This window comes from Plasmodium inui, assembly GCF_000524495.1.
Source record: "Plasmodium inui San Antonio 1 unplaced genomic scaffold supercont1.3, whole genome shotgun sequence".
Taxonomy (NCBI): domain Eukaryota; phylum Apicomplexa; class Aconoidasida; order Haemosporida; family Plasmodiidae; genus Plasmodium; species Plasmodium inui.
The window spans coordinates 200,603-221,655 of record NW_008481837.1 but is presented as its reverse complement, the minus strand read 5'-3'; the positions used below and the strand labels follow the sequence as shown (position 1 = coordinate 221,655).

Sequence of the window (21,053 nt, the reverse complement as noted above, 5' to 3'; positions counted from 1 at the left end):
CCTTCCTTCCCCCCGCTTCTTACTTACAATGGAGGACGCCTTTGCCGGGTCATGCGTGCAAAGCCTCTTCGAGCCCAAGGCGGACCTCTCCCTCTGTGTGAACAAGTCGATAAAGCTTTTCGTGAAGGAACTCCCCATACCTCCGGCGGATTCGGCAGACGGGACAGACAAGGAAGACAAGGGAGACGCGGAAAACTCAACTGACGCAAAGAACAAGCGAAGAGAAAGCCTGCTAAGCGAAAACCATCTGAACGAAGACCTGCTGAGCGAAAATCTGTCTCTTCTAAACGGGTACGCCTACTTCAACCAAATAGGAAGTAACATAAATCTACTGCACACAGAACTGCATGGAATGAAGAGAGACTTCCTTTTTCAAAGCAAGCAAACAAAAAAAAATATAAAAAAACTCAAGGTGGTGCGGAAAGAAAATAAAATATACCAGAGACTACTGCAAGAAACGAAAAACGATCGAAGGAGGAAAGAGACTTATGAACTGTTATGTACAGAAATTCAAAAATTAGAAGACGTAAATGACCTTACCAAAAAACAGGAGATGGAGAAGAGAGACATTCAGGGCTTGCAGCAGAAAATGAAAGACATTGAAAACACCATTCGGATGAATGATGAGAATATTAAACGAACCATTCGACAGATTAGCGACATCGTCTCGACGAATTTGCAGCCCTGATGGGGGGCCAGCATGCGATTGGTTAGCAGTCGGGAGTGCGTCATCGTTGCGTTTTCGTCTGTGTCGTGGTTGTCTTCTCATCCGTGTCATCTCTGCCATTTGTTCCATTCCCTGCTTTCACTCCTTCTGGGTGATGAAAACGCGCCCCCCTCCTTCTATCGCTGGGGATGTCTCCTCTCTCCAGTGTTTCTCCCCCCCTTTTTCTTTAACCCCTCAAATTCTGAACATGTGTCTTTTCCCCTGCGTGCTTCACCACCTACTCGACTACACTCTTGTGGAGCTCCTTGTACAACTCCAGTTCTCGTTTCTTTTCGTCCAGCACGCTACAAAGGGGATGCAGAACCAGCCGAGAAAACAAAAAGAAAAGGAAAAATGTAAAAATAAAATATGTGAAAAAAAAAGGTAAAAAAATATATATGAAAAAAAACAGCAAAACAACAAAAAAAACATTTTTTTTAATGTGTGTGAATTATAAAAAAATTTCCTTGCATAGAATAGGCACGCGTTGGGGGCGGTCGCGCCACTTACATGGATGCGTAATTCTTGCTGTAGATTTTTAGTTCCACGAGAAGGGCGCATGCCTGTATGAGGAGGAGGGGGGGCGAGGGCCAAATGTAGGGTGGTCGAATTGCACGCTTCGTCAGCTGCACAGGTGGCACATTCACTACCCACTAGAGACAGTCAGGATGATTCTCCCTTCGTTGCCTCTACATCACTGCGTCGCCTCTACCGCACGACTTTTCTTCCGCGCCGAGAAACTTCCTCGTCCACGCGGTTTTCTACCCAACAAGGAGGAACGCATGGCAAGAAAATGGAAAAAAAAAAAATCACTTCTCACCTGTTGCAGGATGGCTAGTTTCTCCCTGAACACGTTTTCGTTATCCGTCTTGATTTTGCTAAACTCGTTTTCCTTCTCTTCCTTCTCCGCAATGACTTCTTTGAGCATTTCCTTTGCCTTGTCCTGGGGGGTGAGGGGTAGCGGAACAAATGGCAGGTTTGTAAATGGGTATTGGGAAATTATCGTTGGGGTGACCTGTTCACCTGGAATGATCTCCTCCACGGACGCACAATCAAACACACACAAACACACACAAACACACAAACTGCAGCATGATATATATGCACGGAACGTCCTATGTAATCAACCCAGCGATGAGCCGCTAACTGAGCCGATAGACATTTTCAAGCGCTTCCATGCGAGCTGTGCAGAAAGGGCGCCTTACAATCTTCTCCTTGGCTTCGTTCAGCATTTTCTGCGGAGGGGGAAAAAAAGGGGAGAATCGATCAATGGGGGTAAACAGGGACACGAAGACGAACACGCCTCGCGGAGCGGTTGGACAATGTGGAAGACGTCCCGAGACGATCGAGGTGGGAATCAGTGGGCAGGCTACGGGTGTCATTTCTTCACGCCGCGCCAGACCACTCCACAACTCTTCATGCCGCCCCAAACCGCTTCCCATCGCTTCGCACCTCGTTCTCCGCGACGATCCGGCTAAACTTGTTCGACGAAACCGTGACGAACTTATCCGTCTCGTCGTTGAGCTTCTTCACGCGGGTCTCCCTATCCTGGATGTCCTCCTTCAAGTCATCGATCTCGTCCTCGAGCAGTTTAATTCTTTTCTCGTAATCATCAATGAGGCGCAGGGAGTTTTTCATCTCCTCCTGGTCCGCCTCAATGAAGGACTTGATATCACTCTTGGTGTCCTTCCAATTCATGTTCAGCATATTGTCCACGGTAAAGGAGTCAATGTTAATGCTGACGTTGTTTATTTTGTTCCATTCAGATGGAGAGATGTTTCTATACAAATTTAAGTTCTGCAGAATTTCAGACAACTTGTCATTTACACTTTTGGCTAGCTTCTTTAAGTCACTGTTCCTGTTATTTAATTTGTCGCTCAAAGTGGGATGTTCATTGTTCAAGCTTTTAATTTCGTTTTTTATTTGTTCAATTTTTTCCTTGTTTTTTTCGATATCTTCATTCATCTGAAGAAACTGTGCCTTGTTGAGTGTTTGTTTTTGCAAAACTTCCTTCACTTTATTAATCTGCTCGATAATCTTTTCCGTCTTTACCTTTTCTTCCTGGTTAGCCTTCTTACACATTTCGATTTCCTTTTCTAGCTTCTTGGTTTCCTCCAAGCTGTTGGTATAGAGGAGTTTTATTTTTTTATTTTCTTCACACAGAACTTTATTTCGCTTAATCAGTTCCTCATTTTCCTTCATGTGATTTTTTATTTCTTCTATTTTTTTTTTTTTTTCAACAATGTCTTCACTTTTTGCACTTACATCATTTTGCAACCTGGCAATCTCTTTGTCCAATTTCGCATTCAGCACATCGTTGGCATTTTTTTCTTCCTTGTTAATGTAGGACTTGTAACTTTGTAGGATAAAATCTTCCATTTTTATTTCTCCATCTTCGTTAAAATCGTATGAACAATTCATATCTTTTTCCTCATTTATATCAGTGAAACATTCAGCTTCGAAGATCAGAAGCTGGCAAAGCCATGCTAAGGCAGACAAGTGCGTATTATACTGCAAGCCGGTGGTCGGGGCCACCAGCGTGGATTTCGAAATGGTATATGGATACCCAATATCTTTGTAAAAGCTCAAAACCACTTCTCCATAGTTGTCCTTATTCACTTCGATTTGCGGGTCGACATGCTTAAAGATAAAATTCCATATGTTTATCAGATCGGTCATGCTTGGATTTTTAAACAAATTGGGGGATATACTCCCGCTGTAATTTTTCCACCCCAAGTATCGTATCAGCGTTTTCACATTTTCCTTCTTGTCAGTTTTGTCTACCTTCTTTACATACACGGACGCGCTGGACTTGTAAAATGACAGCGCGTTCAGCGAGGTCCTCGACTTTGATTTCTTGTCCCCCGAAATGTATATGCTGCTGTTCAGGTTAGTGTTGTTGTTGAACACGGACAGTGTGGAGTTGAATTTGTTGTACACCGAGTGGTTGTTCATTTTGTCAAGTGGGTGGGTAGGTGGCTGAACTGGATGGAAAGGTGGTTGAAATGGGGGGAGGTGCCGCTGAAAGGATTTTCTCCTTTTTGGAACTCCTTTGGGCCAACTGGGCAGTCGCCGCGATCTACACGGGAGTTAACATGGGAGTCAACACGCGCAAATGGAGCTTCACCGTGAATACTTGCATGTGCACATTGGGCAGCGGAAAATCTGCCTTTTGGTTCACTGTGCAAAATGGCATGTGGCCAATTAAAAAGAGAGAAATAAAGATGAAATAAAGATGAAATAAAAATGAATAAAAATGAAATAAAAATGAGATAAAAATGAAATACAAATGAAAGAAAAATGAATAAAAATTAAATAAAAATGAATAAATGTTTAAAAATAGCCTGCACGGACAGGTGAATAGGCGAAAAAATACCTGAACGGTCAGGCGAATTGACGAAAAAATGTGCCTGCACAGACGGTGAATTAGCTAAAAAAGTCTCCGAGTGGGAAGAATATAATGGCGATTTTTCCTCCGCTAATCCTCCGAATTTGCACAATATGTGGAAAATATTTTTTTAAATTGTTCCTCCTGCGAAAATGCATAAAAAAAAAAAAAGGTAAAACTATGATATGTACAACCTTTGGTGAGCATCTCGAATGGTAAACATTTTTGACGAGCGCCTTTTGAAGAGGAAAATCATTTCCCGAAATGTGTCCTATTTAACCTAAACCTTAGAATATTTGTATGTCACATTTTTTACCCAGACGCGAACGTTGCGCATGGGGATGCATATAGCGAACGCCTGGGGCGCGCGAAGTGAACTGCCCATTTGGTACATTTGTCTTTTTCGCATATGAGGGGGGGAGAAGAGGAAAACACTTTTTGCTATCCATCCAGGAAATTGCCTCAATGGGAATGCAAAAGGGCGACACAGAGAAATAAAAAACATACACCGGTCAAACTTCTAACAATTTGTGAATTAATTTGTAACTAAAAAAGTTAAAATGGTGCCCCCGCGAGGGGGATAAACAAAATCAGGAAGGAATAATGGACAGACAAAAAAAAAAAAAAAATGAAACAGAGCTTAATGCAGAAACATGTGCCCGTAAAGCTACGCTATAACGTTACTAAGGTTCGGACGTGGAAACCTTTTCAACAAAGGGCCCGCACAACAATTCGCGGATTTTTTTTAAAAAAGGAGTTACTTTCACATGTGTTTCCTTCGTTTCGTTCGTTTTGTTCGTTTTAGTAGCAACTTGGACCTTTTGCGCGTTTAAAGCATGCCCATACGTTACACACCGGAGGGAGGGGGGAATAAGCCAAAGGGGCGAAAGCGAATCACCATCATTAAGAGGGGTCACAAAAAATAATGCTTAGCTCGAACGGCGGGTACTCTCAACAAATCATCCATCTCGCGTAAGGACGTCCCGTTTTGATCTACTACTATTGTATAATTACCCCCTCAGCTTTGTGCATACTTTTGGCCATTCCTCTGCGCCTTCAGTTTTCGAATTTCTTCCAGTTCACTTTCCATTTGCTTCTTGGATTCGAAATCGACTAAGCACTTGGGGTCGTTGCGTCCCGCTTTCTGCAACTGTTCATATTTCTTCACCTTATTTATTTGCTTCTTCACCGAGGTGTCTTTCCTGTCTTGTTTGTTGCGCTTTTCCACGCCGTCATTTTTGGCACTGTACAGTTTGTCCACATAACTCAGCTACATAGTGGGCGGAATAAAGAGAGAGCGAAATGATGTTAGGTGAGGCAACTTGCGAGGAGAATGAAAAAGACAAATGGGTACGCAATGGGGCTGCACAACTGAGGGACTATCCATGTGTATTGTTTTCTTTTTTTCAACTTATGGAGAAAATTTTTTTAGCGGAGATTGGCCATGCCCGCGTTGGGGTGAAGTATGCATGCTGGGAAGATCACCATGTTTCCATCTTGGCCCCTCTTTGCAGGTTACCTTTTTCCTCCCTAATTGATTCTTTTTATTTTGCTTTACATTTTGGAGGTACGAGTTAACAATTCCGTTTAGCTGATCGATGCTGTTTTCGCTTTTTTTATTATCTTTACTTTCGTTGAATAATTTGTCCTTGCCTAGTTCAATGACTTTTTCTTTTTTCCCGAATAATGTACTTTCAGTTAGCCAGCCATAGGACATTTTTTTTTTTCTCGTTAGGCAATTTTCCACACGAATAACCCAAAAGAAGCAGGGGGATGGGGGGCACAGCTCCCATAAATGTGCTTTGGCAAAATCGTGTAAATGTTTCACCCGTAGTGGGACGAACTGTACTTGTGGTGTACAATCAGATGAAAAGAAAACTGCGCAAGCGCGTAGTTCTTTAAATACCTATATATGTATATACGAATGGGTGTTTTAAGTGGGAAGAAAACGCATGATTTATCTTGTTCATAGCGAGATGGCTCACTTTTTTACGGCAAATTTCTTTTTTTTTCCCATTTTGGCAAAACGATTTACCTTAACAAGTCATCAGAAAAATAAAGCTAACTGGCAAAAAAAAAAATAGCTAAAATTGCAAAAAAAAAAAAATAGCTAAAATGGCAAAAAAAAAAAACTATATGAATAGAGAGATTTAAATCGAGGGACACGTTTGCCAATTTGTGCCAATGTAAATATAACGAGTTGACCACGTTGGGTAATGAAAGATAACTTTGTCACACAAATTCGAACGAATGAATACGTTTTGCTGCCAAAATGAACATGTTATTTTTTTCAACATGCTGTTTACACAAAAAAAAAGGGAAAAAATAGGGGGTAATCAAAGGCAGGTTGGATCCATATTAGGGTGTGGGATGGGTTGGACAAACGGGCTCCGCCTTAATGAAGCTGCCACAAAGCCCATCGCTGGCGATTATATCTTGGTTCTCTGAAAGGGTGGCCGAAAGGAGGGGGAGGGCGTTTACAATCGTGGAAGCGCATAATAGTAGGCACACTCGTGCAGGCGCAAAGCGTTCGGCACGATTGCGCAATCTCTTGTGGCGAAAAAGATGTACCTATTATGTTAAGTTCCCCCGAGCTTAGGCTGTTCTTTATGACATTCTGAAAGGGAGAAAGAAAAAAATGGGGGAAAACGTGTCCCCATGAGAAAGTGACGCAGAAGATAATATATATATATAAATGCGCGAAGGCGAGTTAGCGCGCGCGACAACGCTTGTCTGCTTATGCAAGGGGGGAGGAATATGGGACGGGCTCCTATTCCCTGGTTTAGTTTCTCCCCTGTTGATTTTCTTCCCGGTTTATTATCTTCCCGGTTTATTATCTTCCCGGTTTATTATCTTCCCGGTTTATTATCTTCCCGGTTTATTATCTTCCCGGTTTATTATCTTCCCGGTTGATTCTTCCTCCCCCGCTGTGACACTCCCCACGAGGGGCTCTTCTTACATGTACGATGTTCAGAACCTTCGAAATAATCAGCGGGACATTGCCGCGGTGTCTAACGAGGAAGGAGAGCAGCAGGGCCGCGAACAAATCGCCAGAGCCACACACGTTAAAATCGAATCTAAATATTTTATACTTAAAGACGATTAGCTTTGCTTGGCCGTTTAGGTAGCCAACATATAAGTACAGGTGGTCTTTATCGAAGGGGTACTGAACAGAGGTTACGACGATTAATTTGACTCCTCTGTTTAGTAAAAAACGAACACATGTAGTTACGTCGTTCTCATTCTTTATTTTCTTGTCACATAGTAACTCTAACTCGAACTGATTCGGCGTCATGATATCGACAAAGGGAATGCACTTTTTGTACGCAAGGACGACATCCTTATCGACGTATATCCTGCCGTTGTCTCCCATTACTGGGTCGCAAATCCAGAGGAAATCTACACTGAGTAGTTTTCCGAAGGAAGAATCACCTGCACAGGAGTTACCGCTATGCCATTCAGCAGCATCGCCGTCGGTTTTTTCTTCTTCTATTGCCAGTGGTGCCTCCACTTGAGGATCCATCTGCGTGGCCCTTTTTTCATTGTGCTCATTTTTTAGCTCCCAGATGTGGCTCATCACCGCGTCGACGCACTCCTTCGTTTTTATATAGCCCGTCAGGAAGTACACGCCATTTCCGTGATTGCCATTGCTGTGGTTGCCATTTCCGTGGTTACCACCGCCCGTGGTCGCTAGGTCCTCCTTCAGTGCGCCCAAAATGGTTTGCATCTCCTCGTGCTTCATCTCAACCCCCACGTGCTTGTACTTGGAGTAGTACTGAACCGTGTTGAAGATTTTGGGGTCGTGCCCCCTCCTCCTCAACACGAAGGAAGCGATGGTGTTTCCGCAGAACCCATCAAGGACATGGGACTGAATGGAAATGATATGTTCCCTATTCGTGCTGGGGTTCATGGTGCAAGGGGTGGAAAGGAGAGCGGTGAGGAAGAGTGGGAGAAAGAAAGCGTCCGCGAAACTCCTTTTTGCATAGGTTGGCTGGGGGAGAAGTTCCCCTCTTTGTGGTGTTCTTCGGAATGTTCTATGCGGTAGGCCTAGAAGCGAAGTGCCTACCCATTGGGGGAACCTGGAAATGAAGTGAAGGTGTAGTGAATTGCCACAAAGAGACGCTAAAAGATGCAAAATAGGCTGAAAGATGCCGTAAAACGCAGCAAAAACGTAGTAAAAACGCCGCAAAAATGAGGTCGAAATGGCAGAACAAAAAATAAGCACTATCGCGATGAGCAGTACGCTGCGGCGCGTGTTGCATTTAGTTGCATCTTGTCGCAATCCTCTCAAACCCGATTTTTTCTAATTTGGAGTGGTGCCGAACGAGCGCCAAGGACAGGTCAAATCATCACGCGCTCTCGAACAAATGGCGACATAATTTGTGTTCGGCCCCTATAGATGCAACACAGTCATCACACGTGCGATCCGCTTTTGCGTGAAGGACGCGCATACAAAAAGAAACAAACAAAGGAAGCATGTAAAGGTTGCTAATTCGCATAAACATGGAACATCCTGTAGAGGGAAACTCTCACGTAGGTGCTCACAAACGTGAATGATGTTTCTCCATTTTGGCTGCTAAAACTACGCGGAGAGGTAGCCTCATCTTCGAATAATGCCACGGGAAAGAAGCAGAAAAAATGAAAATGATAATCCTTCCATGGTAGCTACACGGAGAAAGTCTTGAGCATTTCTACGCACTAAAAAAAATAAAAGGAGGATCGTCTTAAAAGGATGCTTTTACGACCTTACACAGATGTACCTAAGAGCGTGGAACGTACGTTGTTACCCTCTTTGGAAAAAAAATATAATAATTAGCGGTAAGTGTTCCCAAAAAAGGAACCCTTAGCCGCCTAACCGAGCACATTGCACTAATGGAAGGGAAAATTACGTACCCAGGTGCACACAAATGAGGAGAGAGGAAAAAGAAAGAGGCAAGGCCCCCAAGTTCGATCTCCTCTCCTATGATTTAAGGAAGCTTCCTTGTGTGAATTTTTTTTTTTTTTTTGTGGCCTTCCAGGGAAAACAACCCCCTGCTGTGTCTTTTGGCGCACGTAACAGAGTTACCACCTTCTGCGACTTCTTCACCGCTAAAGCGTTGGCGACAGAGGGAAGAGAAAAGCCCCTTTTCCAGCAACAGCACAGAAGTGAAAGAAAAATCCCCCCTCATGTGGCCCACATTCCATTGATTGTGATTGCACAGTTTAGAGAATGGGGAAAATATGCCTAGGAGGGGTAATGAAGGGGGCAGAAAAAATTGCAAACTCAAGTTTTCCACTTTTTCACGCTATCCCTCCTCGGCACGTTCATCCGTCTTGAGCTTGGGGAGCATCTTCACTTGGTGTGACTTCTCTCTGTCTGCTTAAAAGTGCTAGCAGTAGTAGTAGTACTGCTACGACTACCGGCGATCTTCCCTACTGTGCGGCCCCTTTGGGAAGAACCCCCCAACGATGTGATTGACCTGAACGGGTGGTCATCCCGTTGGAACAGAATAAAGGGGGAGGAAGTTAGCTGCGCATTCCCCCAAACCCCCCTCATAGTTTTTCCTGTCACCTTGAGGGTGCGACTCTCCCAGTGGAAATCCTCCTCCGTGGGAACAATCCTCCGTGGGAACCATCCTCCGTGGGAACCATCCTCCGTGGGAAGAGAATTTTCCCCTCAAAGGGACCAACCGGCTGCGTATATCGTGAGGTTCGCAGTCGCCCTCCCCCATGGAGGTCACCCGTCGCGTGAGACATTCACTACAGAGTTCACCACGGAGGCAGTGGCATGATGGAGCCCCTCCTCGGTGACGAATTTGAGCAGCGATGTGACATCTTACTTAGGAAGACGGATATGAAAAATGTAATCATCCCGAGAAGAGAAAGCGGAACAAGCGTCGACATAAACTTTGAAGAAGATGGGGAGAAAATTGAACGGAGATTTAAACGGGTTAGAATAAGGAAGCATGGGGGCCTATCAATGTGCTGCTTCTCAGTAGGAAGGACAGCAACCAGGTTGGGGAAATTCCTTCCCGGTGATACGCTCAGAAAGTTGAGGAACCAAAGTAGCATCGCGGTAAAGATGAACAATAAAATGAACCATTCCTTTGGCAGGAATTACCATTTTATGCAAAATGATAAGAAGACAGCCCCTCTGGGTGACCCCTCCACATCAGCGGATAGAAATCTGTCCCAATTTGACGACTCCCAAAAGAGGGGGAAGAAAAAATCTACCCCGTCTAAGGCTCTCCATGATGAGCATTTGGAAGACAAAGCCGCGAATCCCCAGAAGGGAAAAAAACAAAAGTGGAGACATGACTCCCCCAAAGGGGGCAGACCATCCACGATCACTGATTGGCTAACCAGTCAGGTGCGAAACTATGCCAATTGTACGTACCTCTTGGGGAGGAAAAAATGTTACATGTGTTTTATGGCCACCCAGGGGATACAAACGAGGGAAGAAGCGAATGAAGCGAAGGAGATTCCCGCCATGGGTGTCTCCATAAATGAGTGGAAAAAAGGAAGAAGTTGGGGGGAAGACACAAACAAATCATTCACCTTCAGTTACGGATTTTACACCAAGAAGGGAAAGTACCATAACAATGAGGACACATGTTCGCATGCCTCATTCAGTTCTTATGAAATACAAAAGGGGGTGGAGAAACTCATCCATCGCATGGGAAGCAGCGGAAGGAAATTTAATCTCTTCCATGAGGTGTTAAAAAGGTTTCACCTACGTTCGTCGATTCTTCGCCATAGGGATCGCTCTGCTCGGGAGGCTGAGCTCGGTGGAGATAGAAATGAATTGAATCCTCCCGCGAAACGTTCAAATGGAGGCACTTGTAAGGTCTACTTAAAACCCGTGCTGCCCGTGTATCACCTGGAGGAGGGGAGCCCACCGAATGTCCCTCACCACCACGACATGATCTGCAGGTATTTTTACGAAAAGAAGAGCGACGATCACAGAGAGGGGGAAAGCCACCAAAAGAAGAGGACCAGACGCACACAAAGGAGAGAAAAAAGAAACGTGCCCAAAGACACACATGATGTCGAAGAAGGGACCAAAAAACTACAGTTAAAATGTTTAACCCAGTGGGGAGAGAAAACCCAAATGTTAGATTCCCAGGGGGAAGAATTCTACCAAACACATAACCCTAACTTGCGCTTCTCCCATTACTATAAGTTCGTCTGTAAGGTTTGCAGGAAGTACCAATATATGAATGCCCAGCAGAGCCGGATGTTGCATCCGGCCTACCTGCGCTACCTCCATGGTGTACCCAAATGGGGAGGGAAGAAAAAAAAGAAAAAATCGTGCCACAAGATGAGCGCTTACACCTCCTCCAGTTGCTCAGACGAATTTAACTACGTCAGGTTCTCTCCCCAGAATGGGAAGAAGCGTTATGGGGAAAAAGGCAGCGCGGAAACGGGCGCAACTGTGGATGGGGATTTTCCTGCCTTCTCCACTGCTAGACAGGTCAACAACTTTAGCGGCTTAAGCGGACATACAGATAGATCCATCCACGGGGAGGGCGAAAACCACCCGAGTGACTCCTCCCCAAGTGGAAGCACGACAAACAGTTATGGCAGACTGAGCGACTACCTCACGAGCTGCAAAACCTGCAGGCATCTTCTCAAATATGATAACATGGCGAACGATTCTTTGTTGAATTTTTGGAAGACGAATTATTTCATGGAACACCCATTTTGCCTGAACAGGTCAGAAAAAAAAATGCTCAACCTAGTTGCAGCTAGCCAAGAGAGGGAAAAGACAATGATTAGAAAAAATTTCCTAAATGATCACGACGAAAGGAGTGGTTTAGCTGAGGAGGAGAGGTGCCACGTCCGCTCTCATTCCGATGTGGAGACTTACCAAAACGGAAAGGAGCTGCAAATGTGGAAGGATGTGTTGGAGAGATGTTCCACGAGAAAAATTGCCCCGAATGAATGGGACAGAAAGGGAGAGCCCTCTCGAAGTTTCCTCAAACGGACGAGACAGAATATGATTCGATCGAGGGAGTGGAAAAGATGGATAGACAAAATGCGAAGGTATCTCTTTGAACAATACTACGCGAGATTGATTGCCAAGAAGGAATCGAAACCGAGTGAAGGACACTCCGATGGATCTTCTGAACAGAGAGGGTTGGATAACAACTTTGACATGCACTTGTTCACCATATGCGACGGTCATGGCGATTCGCATGCTTCCCACTTCTTAATTCAAAATGTGCACAGGGTTTTTTACTACCTCCTCGTTCACACCCTCTTCAATGTTTATATCTCCCTAAAGATCTTACACCCCCTGTTGGATTTTTTATACTATCGGGAGTGTGCAAGAGGGAGGAGTAGCAGCTGTGCCGGATCGTGCATTATTAACATCCTCCTATGGGGGAACTACCTTTATGTGAACAACACGGGGGATAGCAGGTGCGCCATGCTGACCTTTCACCTGGATAGGTTTGAATACAGTCGGGAGTCCCCCGCGGAGGAGGAGAAGGAACACCACAGGGCGAGAAGAAAGAAGCGAAGAGGGGGGAAGTCCAAGAAGAGGACGAAGCTAGGTGCCCGCGCGGTTAACCGCGACTGCGACTCCGATGGCCAGTACCAGGCATACGTCATCAGCGCGAAGTCATTTTCCTACAACGAGCTCAACTGCGAACACAACTGCAATAGTTACATGGAGTACTTGCGGATGTATAAGATGCATCTCTGTGAGGAGTTAGTCGGTCGGCAAGTGAGCACAGGGGAGGGACACCACCCTGGAGAGAGGCGAAACGAGAACGGGGACACTTCCGTGAGTAGGCCCCCCAGGGACAAGCTTCGACGGGGTGTGCAAGACGAAGAACAGATGGAGATGGAGGCACCTCCCAACATGAAGAACACGAAGAAGAGGAAGAAAAAGGAGGATCTGAAAAAGACCAAGATGGATAAACACTTGAACAAACAAATCGCAATGCTTAATGGGTACCTACTGAGCGAACGCGGAAAGGAAATAAACATAGGGAACCTCTCCTATGATTTAATAAAATATAATAGAGTCGACGGGTGCCTACATCCCTGCAGAGTTATTGGAGACTATGACTTGAAGAGGAAGTACTACAATGAGCATTTCATCTTGTCCAACGATTCGAATGTGTACAAATACGACATGAATAATATCAATTTGGTCAATATGATTCGTTATCTGTACTTGAGGAAGTTCTGCGGGGCGTGCAGGAGGAGCTACCTCCTCAGTAACTATGGCAAGATTGGACCCATCAGGGAGATTGTCCTTTTGGACGTTCCGGAGCAGCCTCGCCAGGCGGGCAAAATCCACACAGGGAGCGCTGCTAATCTGCAACGTAGCAGCACTGTGAGCAGAGGAGAGGTGCCCCCTAAACCGCATAAGCGGCCTAAACCGCGTGAGCCTTCCGAGGGGAGACCTCCCCCCGCCGGATTGTGCTTAAAAATTTACAGGGACGGCGCGCCCGACAGTAACCTGCCTACCAGCCAGGTGGAGAAGAAAGAAGAAAATTTCCCTGTACAGCTAAACGAGCGGTTCGCACCCTACATTAACATCAAAAGTGTTTCCATGAATGAAAATTATTTATGCTGGAAGAAACGAAGGAACTTTTTCCACTTGTTGATCATTGCGTCTGACGGCGTTTTCGAGTACGTCAACCCGCACTTCTTATTAAACATTTTAAAAAAAAACAAATCCGTGTATGCCAAGGTGAGGAAGCTGTACCGAACGTATAACATGCGAGAGTTGTTGACAACCACCCCAGGAGGTACCCCCCAAAGGGACATAAACAAAATGATGCACAGGTATATGCTCACAAAAGAAGATTGTACTAAACTGGCAAGGGATATTGTCAAGGGTTCCATAATGCATGGCAATTTGGACGACAGCACATGTTTTTGTATTTTTATATTTCCCACTTTTTTTGTATGTGGATAATTTGAAATGGGGTGTATCATATGCACACACAGATTTGTTATTTCTATTTTTGGGGAAACTTATCACCTGACCTGTTCAGGCATTTTTTTGTGACCCATCCGAATGGGAAACTTTCCCACACACGGAAGCGGGGGAGGGGGGCTCTTTACAAAGTAGGCTAACACCAACATAGATATCACGCAAATGGGAACGAATGGGCATGCGGGTAGAGATCCTTCATGTTTTTCTGCACACCTTCGTTAGTTTGTCGCTTCCCACGATTAGCCACTTTGTGGTGCTTTCTTCTCTGACCCAGTTTTCCATAATTGCGCAAAACCGTATGAACAAGAGAGAGAGAGAGAAAAAAAAAAAAAAACAGCCATTTTTAAGGTAACACATCTGTTCAGGACACTTCATCGTCAGTAGAGGGGGACCATGGAACTTGAATTTAGAAAGGTGGCCTCCCATACTAATCCCCTGTTGGGTGAAAAGGAAATCATGGATGTATAGCTCGTGTGGACACCTTCCTCTTTCCATTGGTTTTCTTCCTTTTTGGAGGTAAATGCCCCAGGCGGCTAAAAAGGGACAGCCGAAACGATTGCCCCATTTTCGGGTGTGTGGCCTCCCAGTCTGCTTTCTTCCCGCAGGAAGAGAGGCACTTTTCTTTTTTTTTTTTGGCGAAAATTGCGGGGTGGAAGGTCTCACGCACCATTATCTTATCACATCCTTGTCGCAACTACTGTCACTTTCGCAATGCGCTCATTTTACTTTCCCTGCCCTACCGCGTAGGCACGGGTGTCGTTAAAGCCATCTCGTGGATGAACGCGGGACACATTTCTTTCACCTAGACTTATATGCACTGCGAGACGTTTGTGCCATCCAGTTAGGATGGTCATTTTGCGGGATCCCCTTCCCCCCTACTCTCACGTGAACCAAGAGCAAGCAAAGTTTGGCAGATCTTATAACATTATGGCAGCCATTTTTTAAGTGAACCTTTGGTAATTATTCTATTGCCTTAGGAGCTTTTCACCCGTTGTGCCTTTTTTTCTCTGTTACGAAGATCAAGACGTCCCGCTTGGTGAGGGTCCCCCCTTACGACGAAAGGGGAATTCCTTGTGGAAGAGTCACCGCGATGTAACTGGTTCAGGAGAAGCCTCCTGCTTAGCGAAGGGAAAGGTGGCCCACTACCCAACAAAGCCGCGCAGCTGCAGTGACGATGACGAGGAAGTCTCTTTCGAGTGGGGAGTCAAGCGAGAGTGACGAATGGGGAGGGCATCTTGAGGGGAGCCAATGGAGAGGCCATCTCGATAGCGGCGAGCAAAGTGACCCAGACGAGGACACCTTTGACTCATGCAGTTCGTCTGAATCCGACGACTCGAAAGGCCACCCTTCCGAGAGGGATGGAGAATCAAACATAAAAAGAATCAATGAGTACATCGAAAAGTTGGACATCCTGAGGAACAAGTGCGATCTAAAAATAAGGCTGAATCAGCAGAAGGAGAAGGAGAACCTCCTAAGTAACATCGACAACATAAACATACAGGTGAAGAAGCACTTGTTGTTTAAGGGGAAGATCAATAAAATTAACAACTCCCTTAGGGAGAAGTGCAACTATGATGCTTTTTCGCAGATGGAAAAGATCTATAAGACCATATCGAATGTTAACTCATCATACGAATATATTACGTTAAAAATTCAGCTGCAGGATTATATAAGGCAGGTGGAGGGCTGCGTGAGGAGGAATTACCTGGACGCCATCGAGCCGCTAAACCAGTTTTTGCAGGTTAGGAGGTGTCTGTATAGGTATGGTCGGTCCGAGCTGCTGCGGGGGGGGAGCAGCCTCAATGGGGGGATCGCCTCAGGCCATGGCTACCACAGCAAGGGGGCAGTCGCTCTCCTGACCAGCGAAGACGCGATCATTGAAAGCGACATAATCAAGTATGTCCAGCAGAGGGAAAAGCAGCTGTCAGAGGACCATCCCGAACAGAATAACGATGCACACCCACACTCGCATGCGGAAGCACAGGCATATGCGCAGATATTCCAGACAGATGAAGAGAACGTAAAATTGCTGAACGGGTACTATGACCATGTGAAGGGTCTCATCGAGGATGAAATCGGCGAGTGCATAAAATTGAAGGACGTGGATGGGGTTAGGGCGAAGGTAGGACTGTACTTGAGTATTTTTCGCACTCGGGGGGATAAGAGGAAGCAGAATGATCAGAATGAGCAGAGGGAGAAGAAAACGGACTCTTCTCAGGGGGGCGGTGAAGGGGGAGACGAGGGATCCGATGAGGAAAGCCGCCATAAGGGAAGCGGGGTGGGCAGTCACGATGAGGCAAGCGAAGTGGGAAGTCACGATGAGGCAAGCGGGGTGAGCAGTCACGATGAGGAGAATCGCGTAGGAAGTGACAGTAGCGACCGCGGTGACGAGCACCATGGGGGAGGACCCCCCGCTGACGTCGCCTTGGAGGATCAGCTGCTCTACTTCGGAGAATACCTGTTCGTGTGCCGCATGGCCATGAAGCTAGTCGAGCTGGAAGTGGAAAAGAAGCTGGAGCTTCTGACCAGGCAAGTAGTGAGCACAGAAGACAGCGTGTACGTGGAGTGCATCAAAGGGACGTACACCTGCCTCTACAGACACAACGCCTTTTTGGAAACGCTTCTGGGAGATCATATAGTTTGCATTATTTACAACAGGAAGGCGGAGCTAATCTTTAATAGAGTCGTAAAATCGATATGCTCAAGCTTTTGCAGTCAGGCGGAGGTCCTACGGATCGATAACTACAATGAGTTAACGAAATTGGACAAAAACGTGGAGATGTTGTCTCTACTTTGTTATCATTTTCAAAACATAAAGAAATTTTTACACCAGTTGGGGGAAGAGAAATTTAGAAGATTGGATGCCATGTTCGTTTTGGCTAGCTGGATAAATAAAGAGATTTTTTCTGACCAGTCAGGCTTGTTTAAAAATTTGCCTTACGTAAAATGTATACAAGATTGCCTATGTTCGTATATCGATTATGAGATACTGTTTACGAAGCACTGCATCGATAAGGCATTCGTTTTGACGGACGACATTATGCTGTCTTTGATAGATGACGAGAAGAGCAAGGGAAAAGACGCTAGAGATTTTTACGAGAATATGGTTAACTTCGAGCATATAATGATGAGCTCTAGTAACAGCAATGAGTACACTTCTACCCTGCTGGATGATGCGTTTTTCATTTTCCAGAAGTCTGTGTGCAGGAGTATAAATATGAAAGACATTAACACCATGTGTGTTTTGGTGAATCACATAATTTTGTTCATTGGGAGCACTCTGAAAAGGTACCTGAGTGAGAATTTGAAAACGAGCAAAAGCATATACGCCGCGTTCATTCACGAGGTTGGGAATTTGAAGCCGTTCTCCTTCAGGGGTCTCCTTAGCAGCATCGATGAGACGAACTACATGGATGAGGGCCAGGGGAACAACCGCACCGTGGCCCTGGCACAGAACTTGGTGAGTTCGCTTAGCTACGTTCGGAGTGAAGCCCCGGAGGGGGTGGCAGGACGTAACGACCATGCCAGTGGAAGTGCCGGCCGTAATAATGCGATACGCGGGGGGGGGGGCGGTGATACCTCTGTAAGCAGCGAGGTGAAAGGCAGTGGGAAGGGCAGTCGCAGTGGCAAGGGCATGGGAAATGACAGGGGCATCTACGACTACCTGACGGCGGAGCACTATGAGAGCCTCTTCAACCCTCTGTCGGACCGAAAAAACATGGACAGTCAAACTATTAACTCCAAGTTTAGCTATCCTCACTGCGTGAACAACATAGACTCCTGCCACCAGTACATACAGAACTTCAAACATTTCATCCATGATTATTTTGTGGACAATTTCTTGAAGGATGAAGGGGAAAAGAAAGAAAGGGGGAGGCATAAAGGGAGGCACAAGGAGAAGAAACAGGAGAAGAAACAGGAGAAACAAACGGAGAAGCAGAAGCAAACGGAGAGGCAGAACTACCTCCTCATGTTTGCCAACTCGTTTGCCAATTACGAGAACCTACTTATCGACTTCGAAAAACTGAGTGTCGAAAATTGTAAAAATCTGCTGAACATTCTGAAGGTGCACTTTATTGGGCAGCTGGTCGTCATCGAGAGCGTCAATTTTGATATAACGAGTGAGCAGTATGCTTACTATCAGCTGAACGATCCATACATTAACGGCTTGGTCAGTCGAATGAAGTTGATCGTTTATCACATTTCGCTATACTTCAATCAGAACATCTTTCAAATATGCGTTGGGTTGCTGGCGGAGAAGGTGGGTAGAGGAAGCGTACCTATACGTGCGTGCAGACATCGCTACGTTGATTGGTGCATACATTGCTGCGCATTCGCGCTCCACTTGTCTGTACGCCCCTCGTGACGTTGCCAAGGCGGCCACTGCCCCAGACGTACATATATTCATGCGCGATGTGCTTCCCCCCCACCTACAACACCTCTTATAGATCTGCAAATACATCGAGCGAATCGTGCGCACGAAGAAGTTTAGCCTGTACGGTTGCGTCCAATTAGACAACGACATCAGAAATCTCATGCTTTTCTTCACATCTCTCACCAGCATCAACGTGAAGAAGGAGTTCAGCAAACTGCTCGAAATTTGCGAGTTACTAAATATAAACGATTTGCAGGACTTTAAAGATTTCTACGAGGAGAATAAGAACAACTTGAGTTCCAGTGAGGTGGAGGAGATCATCTCGATGCGGAATGACATTTCGGAGGAGCTCCTTGGGGCGATCAAGCTGTACATGAATTGGGGCGCGTCTTAAAATAGCCCAAGGAGGGTGACAGGAACGGAGGGAAAAGGCGCATGAGCTTATGCTGGGGAAAAACCCCACCAGTGAGGAGCTACGCGGGGGAGCCATGGGAAGACGACTCCTACGAAGGAAGCGAAGGAGGGACTCCTCCCCGTTCGACCCACCCCCCTGAAGAAATTACACTCAAAACATACGGAAAGAAAAAAAAAGTAACCAAATTGACGTCTCTGCGAGGTTTTTTTTTTTTTTTTTTTGTGCATTACGAGGCTGCCTTAAATTAATCGTTGACCACTCTCAACAATTCATACTCGCTCCTTTTTACATGCTCGATTACTGAACATTATTTTTAAAAAAAGTTCGGACTGCTGTCCCAGTGGGGAGGAAGAAAAAAAGAGAAAAAAAAAAAGGAAAAAACATCAAAACGGTTGGCAGCATTGCAACAAATGATGAAAGCCCCTGGGGGGACTCATCCTGTGGGGAAAGGACAGCACGACCTTCCTACCAAGGGCATCTACTTTTGTACTTCTTTCTGTAGCCATAATTCCTCCTGTGCATTATTTCCATTTTGATTGCCATTCCTTCGATTTCGGACCCTGCGCGGGGGAAAAAAATAAAAGAAGAAATTACAACATTTATGCGGGTTGCGAAAAGATGTGTGCACAGTTGGAATGTCCTCCTGCCCATTTGCCTATCCATCCCTGTGTGCAGTTTTCCCCTTTAAAGGAACTCTCTCTCGTCTTCCATTCCCAACTAACCATCGTATTTGTCTATGGCCTTCTGCGCGTCGTTGATATTTTCGAAAACGCACACGCCTGTCCCCTGAGTGGAGGAAAAAAAGGCGTTCCAGTCAGCGATGTGTTAGTGAACACATGTTCAAAAAGGGAAGAAGTGCATATGCGGAGAGGGGCCAACATGGGGGGCTTCCTCCCATTTCATGAGTGCAAATTACATCCGATCTATCCGTGTGGTCGTAGTTTATCCAGGCATTCACGACTTTGCACACATTGCTGAAGAGTTCCTGTGCGAGGTGTGGGGGGAAGCAAATGGTAAAGTAGTGCAACAAAATGGTCAGGTGGTGGAATCAAATGGCAATATGGTCCAATCACATTAGGGTGTATGGCCACAATGCGATCACAGATACGTATGTCCGTGCATCCCCAAACTGGCACGGGCACTACGGTCATCGCTATGGGCAACGAAGATGCCCACAAAGCTAATGCCAACAGCGTCAATGCCTAGGCCGGGGCTGACGGTACCACTAAGTCATTCTTCGAGATGGTGTAGTCCAGGTTTGAGATTTTCACGCGCACTTGGCTGTCCCGCTCGTCGTAGTTCTTTCAGGGGAAAAGAAAAAAGGTAAAAAATAATGCGAGAGCGTGTCGAATGTCGCTGGTGAAGTGATCCGCCTTGGTAATTTTCCTTTCCAAAGCCACTTAGAGGTGCACGCATGCACGTGGGCGTGGTCGCTACCTGGTAGGAACTCCTGTTGTTGTATTTGTTTATTCTGTTGTGGTGGTGGTTCGTCTTGTATTCTTCGTTCTACAGGGGGGGGGAGAAGTGGGGGGAGGGAATTCACGGGAGCACTGTCGATATGGTTCATCCCGTTGGCTGCGCTCGCCGCGTTTGCCGTGTTCGCCGCGCCGGATGTAGACACGAAGATCCATCCCCTGATGGGTACTGGGGCCCCCTCTCTAACTCCCCTCTAGTGGGTCATTACGTGGGAGTGCCTATAACCGCCGTATTGTCTATGGTAGTGTTTTCGGTGATGATGACCGTCTAAAGGGGGGCGAAAAGAAGAGGAATGGTATTTGCTGTGCGGATTTGGTAAGGGTTATCGCTTCGTGCTATCGCTTCGTGGGGGGGATTATTGACCGGATGGCCCGCGTCTGCATCGGATGAAACGAACGATGCATACGATTCATCGGCGTCATCCGCTCCACCGATGCTCTCTCCACGCCATTTCTTCCCCTCGTGAATTACTATGATTGTATTTCCTAAATTCCCTCATTGTGGCAATTCATAATGTTGCTCTCGTTACACAAAAAAAAAAAAAAGGAAAAAAAAGAGAAAAAACAGAAAAATTATGTCTCCATAAAATTATGCGCATTCATATGGGTAACAAAACTGATGAGAATGGTTAACTTGTTTCTGACGTGTGGCATCATCATTATTTGCATTTGCTGCTAAGAGCGTTCGCAAATAACTTGTGTTGAAGTGACTTTACGATGTTGATGGTATGGAACGAAGGCGACGCACTTACCCCTG

General features: G+C 45.8%; 7 protein-coding genes across 7 annotated transcripts; 3 read left to right on the top strand and 4 right to left on the bottom strand.

Annotated features, from left to right (window-relative positions):
- Positions 1 to 28: 28 nt before the first annotated feature.
- C922_00877 (hypothetical protein) lies at positions 29 to 688 on the top strand (the record flags this gene model as incomplete). The annotated part of the gene is made up of 1 exon (XM_008816489.1): positions 29 to 688. One exon carries the CDS (start codon positions 29 to 31, stop codon positions 686 to 688), a length of 660 nt encoding a protein of 219 aa, XP_008814711.1.
- A 256-nt stretch (positions 689 to 944) lies between these two features.
- On the bottom strand, positions 945 to 3,661 carry C922_00876 (hypothetical protein; the record flags this gene model as incomplete). The annotated part of the gene is made up of 5 exons (XM_008816488.1): positions 945 to 1,011; positions 1,217 to 1,269; positions 1,527 to 1,649; positions 1,912 to 1,941; positions 2,159 to 3,661. 5 exons carry the CDS (start codon positions 3,659 to 3,661, stop codon positions 945 to 947), a joined length of 1,776 nt encoding a protein of 591 aa, XP_008814710.1.
- A 1,451-nt stretch (positions 3,662 to 5,112) lies between these two features.
- Positions 5,113 to 5,811, bottom strand: C922_00875 (hypothetical protein; the record flags this gene model as incomplete). The annotated part of the gene is made up of 2 exons (XM_008816487.1): positions 5,113 to 5,364; positions 5,614 to 5,811. 2 exons carry the CDS (start codon positions 5,809 to 5,811, stop codon positions 5,113 to 5,115), a joined length of 450 nt encoding a protein of 149 aa, XP_008814709.1.
- Positions 5,812 to 6,452: 641 nt separating this feature from the next.
- On the bottom strand, positions 6,453 to 8,004 carry C922_00874 (pyridoxine kinase; the record flags this gene model as incomplete). The annotated part of the gene is made up of 3 exons (XM_008816486.1): positions 6,453 to 6,538; positions 6,666 to 6,711; positions 7,054 to 8,004. 3 exons carry the CDS (start codon positions 8,002 to 8,004, stop codon positions 6,453 to 6,455), a joined length of 1,083 nt encoding a protein of 360 aa, XP_008814708.1.
- A 1,860-nt stretch (positions 8,005 to 9,864) lies between these two features.
- On the top strand, positions 9,865 to 14,010 carry C922_00873 (hypothetical protein; the record flags this gene model as incomplete). The annotated part of the gene is made up of 1 exon (XM_008816485.1): positions 9,865 to 14,010. One exon carries the CDS (start codon positions 9,865 to 9,867, stop codon positions 14,008 to 14,010), a length of 4,146 nt encoding a protein of 1,381 aa, XP_008814707.1.
- Positions 14,011 to 15,205: 1,195 nt separating this feature from the next.
- C922_00872 (hypothetical protein) lies at positions 15,206 to 18,800 on the top strand (the record flags this gene model as incomplete). The annotated part of the gene is made up of 2 exons (XM_008816484.1): positions 15,206 to 18,292; positions 18,480 to 18,800. 2 exons carry the CDS (start codon positions 15,206 to 15,208, stop codon positions 18,798 to 18,800), a joined length of 3,408 nt encoding a protein of 1,135 aa, XP_008814706.1.
- Positions 18,801 to 19,286: 486 nt separating this feature from the next.
- On the bottom strand, positions 19,287 to 20,796 carry C922_00871 (hypothetical protein; the record flags this gene model as incomplete). Its single annotated transcript, XM_008816483.1, has 7 exons — positions 19,287 to 19,381; positions 19,544 to 19,607; positions 19,738 to 19,806; positions 20,045 to 20,122; positions 20,259 to 20,327; positions 20,506 to 20,564; positions 20,769 to 20,796. The coding sequence occupies 7 exons, from the start codon at positions 20,794 to 20,796 to the stop codon at positions 19,287 to 19,289; spliced, it is 462 nt and encodes a 153-aa protein (XP_008814705.1).
- Between the last annotated feature and the right edge of the window lie 257 nt (positions 20,797 to 21,053).